The sequence below is a fragment of the Poecilia latipinna genome, unplaced genomic scaffold, assembly GCF_001443285.1.
Source record: "Poecilia latipinna isolate Pla-1442-1.1 unplaced genomic scaffold, P_latipinna-1.0 Scaffold31, whole genome shotgun sequence".
Lineage (NCBI taxonomy): Eukaryota > Metazoa > Chordata > Actinopteri > Cyprinodontiformes > Poeciliidae > Poecilia > Poecilia latipinna.
The window spans coordinates 159,153-167,468 of NW_015112647.1; the positions used below are offsets into that span (position 1 = coordinate 159,153).

The window sequence follows — 8,316 nt, forward strand, 5'->3', positions numbered from 1 at the left end:
ATGGAAATTGAGCTCACTTTAATTTGTCATGTAATTAATTTAATTGCCTACTGCAACAGGTTAACTCTATAGTCATAAGACTTTATTCTTGTAATTAAAAAATAAAATCTTAACGTGGCCCTAATATTCTGTCGTAGAGTTGACCTGTAAAACAAGATGGCTGCCCATGGTCGACCTCCATCACTCTGAACTATGGACACCCAGTTAATGGGAAAAAAATTTAAATGAATCTTCAAAAACCAAAAATTTGATTAAATCATTAAAATCGATGAATCGCCCAGCCCTGCCCTTTGTTTGGTTTTATCTGATTATTCATGTTGAATTTGTTTTTCCTTGTAGAATAACAGCTATCAGTCCATGACGGACCCCTACCTGTCCAGCTACTATGCCCCCTCTATTGGATTTCCTTACCCTCTTAACGAGGCGCCTTGGTCCACCGGAGGCGACCCGCCCATCCCCTACCTGGCCCCCTACGCCCCCCTCAGTAATGGAGACCACCACTTCATGCCCGACACTGTGTTCGGGCAGCCCGGTGGGCTCAGCAGCAGCATTTACCCGCACCGCTTCAATTTTTTCCCAGAGAACCCGGCGTTCTCCGCCTGGGGCACCAGCGGCTCTCAGGGCCAGCAGACTCAGAGCTCGGCCTATGGGGGCAGCTACAGCTACCCTCCCAGCTCCCTAGGGGGCACTCTAGTCCCTGACGGCCAGACCGGTTTCCATAGCGACACTCTGAGCAAAGCCCCGGGCATGAACAGCCTGGAGCAAGGCATGCTGGGCCTGAAAATAGGCGGCGATGTGACAGGAAGTGGCTCAGGCGTGAAGAACGCAGGCTCCGTTATAGGCGGAGGTGTCGCCACCGCTGTCGCCACGGGCAACGGCGGCACACCAGTTGGGATGCCGCCTCAAAAACCGACGTCGTGGGCGGCGATTGCCAGCAAACCGGCCAAGCTGCAGCAGCAGAAGGTGAAGAACAAGCCTGGGATGCCGCTGGCTGGCGGAGTGCTGCCGCCGCCGCCCATCAAGCACAGCATGGACATCGACACGTGGGATAATAAAGGCACCGCCGCCAAGATGGCGCCACCGCTACACCACCAGCACCACCCGTCCCACCTGCACTCCCACACCGCCAGCCTCATCCCACCGCTGCAGCAGTCCCTGCAGTCCGTCCAGTCACTCGTTCAGCAGATGACCATGACAGGACCGCCGCAGTCCTACCAGAACCACAACTCCGCCCCCACGCCGCAAACTAGATGGGTGGCGCCACGCAACCGCAACCTCTGCTACAGCGGCGGAAGCCTGGACAGCAGCTGCTCGTCCAACGGTGGTGGCGGTGTAGGAAACGGAGGCATGGCCGGGTTCGTTCCCGCCGATCCTGGATCGGAGTCCCACCCGGTTCTGGAGAAGCTGCGAGCGGCCCACAGCTACAACCCCAAGGACTTCGACTGGAACTTGAAAAACGGCCGCGTGTTCATCATCAAGAGCTACTCCGAGGACGACATCCACCGCTCCATTAAGTACTCCATCTGGTGTAGCACAGAGCACGGCAACAAGCGGCTGGACGCCGCCTACCGGGCCATGACCGCCAAAGGCCCCGTCTACTTGTTGTTCAGTGTTAATGGCAGCGGCCACTTCTGCGGCGTGGCGGAGATGCGCTCCCCTGTGGACTACGGCACCAGCGCCGGAGTCTGGGCGCAGGACAAGTGGAAGGGCAAGTTCGACGTGAACTGGCTGTTTGTTAAGGACGTGCCCAACAGCCAGCTGCGCCACATCCGCCTGGAGAACAACGACAACAAGCCGGTCACCAACTCACGGGACACCCAGGAGGTTCCTCTGGAGAAGGCCAAGCAGGTGCTGAAGATCATCGCCCAGTACAAACACACCACCTCCATCTTTGATGACTTCTCCCACTACGAGAAGAAGCAGGAGGAGGAGGACGTCGTGAAAAAGGTAACTATCTGATCTAGACCAAGCCGTATACACAGTTCTCATGTGACGTGTCACACCGTGAACTCTGTGATTGACGGCCATCTTGACAGTTGCTATGACAATAATAAGCCACAAGATTAGAAGTAGCTCATCTCATTCCTATCTAACTTATAAACAGCATAAGTACATTACTACTGTTACTCGATTACCGTTTTTGAAAACTCTATCTTTCTGTAATGCTAAGATAGAGATATTTACTGTTGTACTTACTGCTGAACTAGCAAAATTAGCTTAGCTAACGTAGCTTTTGATGGAGCTAAGATGGACATGTAGCCTATGTGTATGTTACCACATGTGCTTACTCTGCCAGTCATCAGAACCTTGTAATTCACATGAAGAGTTTGTAAACATTAAACATTAATTGTATGCGCCTATAGATTGCAGGCGACGCTTCTCCTTGGTGTAAACACTCTTTGCTTTCACTACATAGTTAACCACGTCTTATGAGACTGGAGGCAACTTGTCCACATTGTCTGACATATTTTCCATCCTCTGTCTCTTATGGGTTGATCCCGACAGCAGCCATTTTGTTCATGTATCTTTCTCTAACACATTGGTCAAGAATGTCCACATTTTTTCGTTTTGTTGGTCTCAAAGCCCCAGGTCTGCTGTGCCTACTGCACACAGTAAGACGGTGCGGATCACTTCTGGTTCAGATTTGTGGGAACTATGTATAGATGCATGCCATTTTATTGTTTAGATTAACACTGGAGGTAAAAAACAAAAAAAAAGAGATTTTTTTTTTTTTTTTTTTTACATGTCATCGACAGCCACGCTGCTGCAGTGGAATAATGCCATTAACAAGAGTTCGCCATAGCAAAGTGAAAATAACGCAAAAAAACTGTTGCAGAATAACTCAAAACTACTCGTATTCTTTTTTCTTCACTCTGTGCTGGCTGCTACACACAGACTCGTTGCCATAGCAACTGACTGACAGCTCCACCTAGTATATCAGATTTCCACACCAAGAAACAGGACACTGTCAGTTATACCATTATGTTTTCAGATTTGTTTAATTTGTGATTAGTAATAAGTGAACGTCTGAACACAACAGTTGTTGATTAGCTGCTCTTCTGATGATATGTCAGAGTTGTTGTGTAGGTCGCCTTCTTGTATTTTTGTGACTAAAGCAAAACACAGAATTCTGAAGCACATCTATATGTTAAGGTTGTCAAAGTCAAGCTAGCATAATTGATCTGCTTCTTTCCCTTGTTTTTGTTTTTTTGTTTTTTTATAAAACAAAAAAACAAAAACCTGTAAAATGTGATGCCAAATTGTTGTAGTGTTGACAATTAGTAGCGAGACACTGCATCCTTTTTTCCCTTATATCTCACGCATACATTTAAGATTTAGCATGCCATGTCAACAACTTCACAGCTAAAACCAATGGTAGTGATCGTCGCCGAGGGATCTTGCGGACGTCATGTTGCAACATGTCTATAGAATGAAAAATGTATTGTTTGGAATATTTATTTTAAACATACATTTTTGCCTACACACTATTATCACGGTGCAATTATGGCTCAAACAATTAGTAGAATTAATTGTGATGAATGCATTGTTGAAATAATCAAATAATTAATAATTTTCCTACTAATAAATATTTTTGTTCTCTGGAAAAAGTTCTATTAAATATGGGAAAAATTGTAAAATTATTTATGTCCTCACTTACTCCATCATAAGAAATGGAAGTTTAACAGATTAAATAAAAATTATATGAAAGGTAAAATGAAATTTTTTTTATTCATGTTTAGGTGGTTTTTTACTTTGTTTAAAATTTGAACCATTTTGTCCACATTTTCTCACTGGTTTTATGTCCTTGTTTTTACCAGAGCTATGAGCCTGTCTCCATACAGAGTCGATCCAGAGTTGATCAGGTAAACTCAGTTTAATCTTGCTCCTCTTAGCTGGGTTTTGGGTAATAGTTAAAGAAAAATAATTAGAGTTTCAGTAAAAAAATTAACTTTTTACAGTGAGCTGTGTTAATGTTTTGCTTTTTTTCTCCAAATAAACTGGTCCGAGTGCTAAATCAGTGCTTTCCTAACACCAGTTATCCATGTTTGGACTCCCTAAGATTCGACTCCCAACACCCAGAAAAAGTAAAAATAAAAAATGGTTTCCTTGCTTGGCTTGGGGAAAGAACCATTTTCCACGGGAGCTGACTGGTAGATTTATGAAGAACAACAAACTATTAAAATATGAGGAAATTGTGTAAATGTAGCACAAACCCAATAATTTAACACAAAATCCTGTGTAAGGTGCTGGATTAGCAATGAAAAAACATTTTCGCTTTTTTTTTTTTTTAATCAACCATTACCTTGTGAATTTGGATAAAATAATCACTCAGAACTACACTCAGTATTTATAGACACATGATCTATAAATACTGTTAGCTATTGTCTCAATCAATGTTCACTTTTCATAAACAAACACCACTTTTAACTTGTTCAGTTTAGAGTTGCAGGCGCTTCATGTAGTTGATTTTAGTCGCACTCTAAAATCAACTACATGGTGTATGGTTAAAAAAAAAAAAAAAAAAAATCATCATACCTACACTGTTGATGCGAGGAGCGGCCATATCGAAACGCAGAGTCCGCCTGACAAGTCGTAACTGGAAGTAGTCGGAGTTCCTCCCAGTTTTCCTGTGGGAAATCCAAGTTTAGAGAGCGTTTCAGTTTATTTTTTCCGACTGGGAAGTGGGAATTTCCCAGTTCCGAGTTCAACTTGGACGCAGCATTAGTTTAAACGTGAGAGTAGTCACGTAGCCTTAAATGACGTGCGGCCGATACGAAGCGTCCGCGGTGGATTTTATTTTTCCTTTAGAAAAAAACAAAAAAACTTTAAAGTAGGGAAATTACCAGCACCTAATTCAGATTGCGATAAATTTAGGATGTAATATTTACCAGAAGGACTCGCTTTAATGTTTGCTGTAGAAAACTAAACTGGTTCTTTGGTGTTTATGTAACTAGCTACCTGTAGCGCCCTCTCTGGTTGAGCACTGGAACTGCCGCCACTTTTATCCTTTAAGCAAGGGATTCAAAAAGTTGCGATTTTAAAACCAAATGTAGCTTTATATTGTTGTCGGGTTATTCTTTTCATAATCAGTTGATTAAATGATCAGTTGTCACCTGATGCTGTTAATATTTCCACATGTAATCGGCTTTTTAATAACATTTGTGTACCTATACTAGATGGCATTTTAAGTCTGATTTCTGAAAAATGTTAACAGATTTTAACTTTGCGAGATTGATTAAAGGAATTCTGTTTTTGTTCTATTTTTTCCAGGATCGTCAGAAGTGAACTGTAGAAGCTAACCCCTGAAAAGATCGACACTTACATTTGGGTGGACACAATGAAATCAGAATGAAAACAGACGTTACAGAAAAAGAGAAAAATATAATTGTTTTCTATTTATTAACAACTTTGGCCCGTGTCAAACCTTTGAGCCACTTTGCTCTGGGTTACTTTGTAACGCGTGCAGGGATGAAACAAAATTTCACCATGTAAAGTTATTTTAATAACATCAGTTAACTTTTTTTATCCTTGGAAGTTTACTCAGCTAAGTCAGAAAACAAAATATCTGCACGTCTGACCGACAACATGCTGCTGATATTCAGTGACTGTTCACATTGTGGTTTGTGTGTTGAAGAGATGTTAAGTGCTCGTGTTGGTTAATCTAAATGAGTGGAGAACACTTTAATGACAAAACGTCTGCTATCTGTGTGTGTGGCCAGTTGTGTTTTATATCATCAACATCAGAAGAAGAAATGAATACCTTCTTGATGCCCATTTTCATTGTAGGAAACTTTTACTTTAGTGTAAAACTGAAGGTTTCTGTTTGCAGAGATATTTATGTGCAAGGCTGTGGAAAATTAAACCATAAATCTTTACAAATGGCTATAAAAGAATGATCTGGAATAAGGTTTAGCATAATTGTTTGGGGAATAATGAAGCCTTAATTTTGTTTTCAGCATAGCAAGAGGGGAAAATGTTCATTTTTAGGGAAAGGATTTTCTTTTAGATTAACCGTTCTCTTACAATCCAATTTACAAATTCTGTGAAATTAATACTGTTTATTTTGGCCAGGTGTGGTTTTCTTTCTCTTAACACCACTTAATCTTGACATTATAAGTTTCCACTCCATTCTCAGAAGCTTTAATGTACCAGAACAGAAACCGCCTCAAAATGTTAAGCTGTAGCATCATCATTATTATTATTATTATCATTATTATTGACCAATTAATTGTCAAGTATATGGAAACCAAGAGACTAGCCTGTGTGGTAAATGTTTGTGAATTTTTTGTTTTATTTCTTTTTTCTTTTTTTTTTTTTAAACTGCTTGCTGTATTGTGCGTGTATGCAAGAGTGGCAGAAAGCAGGGGAAATCAGAGTTATACTGTATAATGGTATTGGAATATAGAAAATTTATGCAAAATTTTATGTCACCCTTGTATTAAATATCTATTGTATCAGAGGTCACTATCACATTCTTAGATTTGATCATGTTCGTTATTAAAGATATACTTATATGTTGTTTGTGTTGGTTTTATTGGGTCATTTTAAATTATTTACATATTGTTGCATAGTTGTGTGGAGAAGGCACTTAAAAACGAGCTTTAAAAATAGGAACATGGAATAGAAACATTTATTTTCCCAAAGTGGGGAACCTCAGCTGCAGCACTGAGTTATGTAGGTTTACAATGTATTTTATACATTTTACAACGTATAAAAAATTAAAACAAATGAGCAGTGCCCCCAAAAAATTAACTTTAAATGCGTAAAAGAGTAGAAATACCTGGATCATGAATGTAAACTGATTTCTGCTGGGAGTAGTGATGGATACAGGAAGCAAAGATCTGCAGTAACTCCAAGGAAATGTTTATTTTGTTGTTTGAGTTTATTTCACCAAACTTAACTAGATGTACTAGTTGCTAACCTTTAAAAGAGAAATAAGCTGCTGATCTTATTTCAGAGGGACACGTATCCAAAAATTGTACTCGAGTAATGGTAGCACTACTTCAACATGTACAAGTTTAAAGCAGATGTAAAAAAAATGACTCTGGTAAGAATAACAGTATTTTGTAAAAATTACATAATCACACCAACCAAATTGAAAATAATTCATATAACAATTACAAGAAAAATAATTCAGGCAAAAGAAACATTTTTCAAAATTATTTTTTCAATATAAAACTGTCTGGTGAATTTTTGGTTAAAACCTGTTCGTTCATCATTCAGTAGAAAATCTACACGTTTTCAGTAGAAATACTTCAAGATAAAATTACTCAAGAAAAATTTTTTTTTCTCCAAAAAATTACTCAAATAAATACAGTTGTCTAACTTTGTGTGTACCAATATATAGAAGTGGTCTCCAACCTTTTTATCACCGCGGACCGCTCAAGGCTTGGCAGTTTTACTGCGGCCCGGGTGGGGGGTGAACCGTCAGACAGGCTTCTGCGTGTGTCCGCTAAGGCCTAGTTCACATGGCACAATTTTAAAAAATTTTGCCCCGATTTTCCGTTTTCGACAATCTTAGAACGTTCCGAGTTCTCAGAACGTTGAGTTCTAAGATTGTCGCTTGCGATAATCGTAACCGATCATCCTACGCCTAACATCGGGCACATTCAACACGTTGGATTGTCTTGGGCCTTTTATCGCAACCTGTGGGGTTTTCCCTGTCTGGGAGTGAGAACGCAACCTGTTGACAGTAGCCAATCAGAAAGCGCGGTGACGTAAGCACGGAGAGAATCCCAAACAACTGACGTGGCGCAACCGAATCCAATGACACTGGAGATGATATGTGGAAACATTTCAGTAACAGAAATGATACTGAGAGACGAACTGGGGCGAAACTGGTACCCCAGTTGATAAACCCGGTCACTTTTCAGCTTTCATTAACCTGACATAATATAGTTATAGTTATAGTAGTTCTAATATAATATAGTTATAATTACATAATATACTATAACTAAGGCTATTCATTTAGTCAGGCATGGACGCTGACACTAGCCCATTTAAAATGAGTCCACATACCACTACTGCTTCTACATTGTCATCCAATGTTTGTTGACGAACCTGTTTCCAGGATTTTCTTCTGGAACCGGGATGTTCGTGACTGGAATCGGTTCTTGTGTGGTGTGTTGCTCCTGCCGTGTGGCTGGACACACGAACCAATTGAACCTGTTGTACTTTTATCAGGTCACAGCGGTTTGGAGAATCGGCCGACGATTCTCAAATCGTGCCGTGTGAACCAGACTTAAACTCACAAGCTCTCGACCACTGCCCTTACACTCTCTGACTCTGGTCGCTATGGTAACGTTTACACCATAG

General features: G+C 40.8%; 1 protein-coding gene and 1 long non-coding RNA gene across 4 annotated transcripts in view; both read left to right on the forward strand.

Annotated features, from left to right (window-relative positions):
* ythdf1 (YTH N6-methyladenosine RNA binding protein F1) overlaps positions 1-6,520 on the forward strand; it is a 12,963-nt gene extending 6,443 nt beyond the window's left edge. For 2 of the 3 annotated variants that reach the window (XM_015040810.1, XM_015040803.1), the window contains 2 exons: positions 3,819-3,863; positions 5,272-6,520. In XM_015040810.1, coding sequence (XP_014896296.1) covers positions 3,819-3,863; positions 5,272-5,286 — 60 coding nt within the window. In that variant the 3' untranslated portion in view covers positions 5,287-6,520. Of the gene's footprint in view, positions 1-258; positions 1,948-3,818; positions 3,864-5,271 lie in introns of those variants that run through there. The other variant, XM_015040817.1, reaches the window with a different exon arrangement.
* A 613-nt stretch (positions 6,521-7,133) lies between these two features.
* LOC106952622 (uncharacterized) overlaps positions 7,134-8,316 on the forward strand; it is a 20,937-nt gene continuing 19,754 nt past the window's right edge. Inside the window, exon 1 of the long non-coding RNA XR_001426028.1 lies at positions 7,134-7,786. This is a non-coding gene — a long non-coding RNA (uncharacterized LOC106952622). The remainder of the gene's footprint in view (positions 7,787-8,316) is intronic.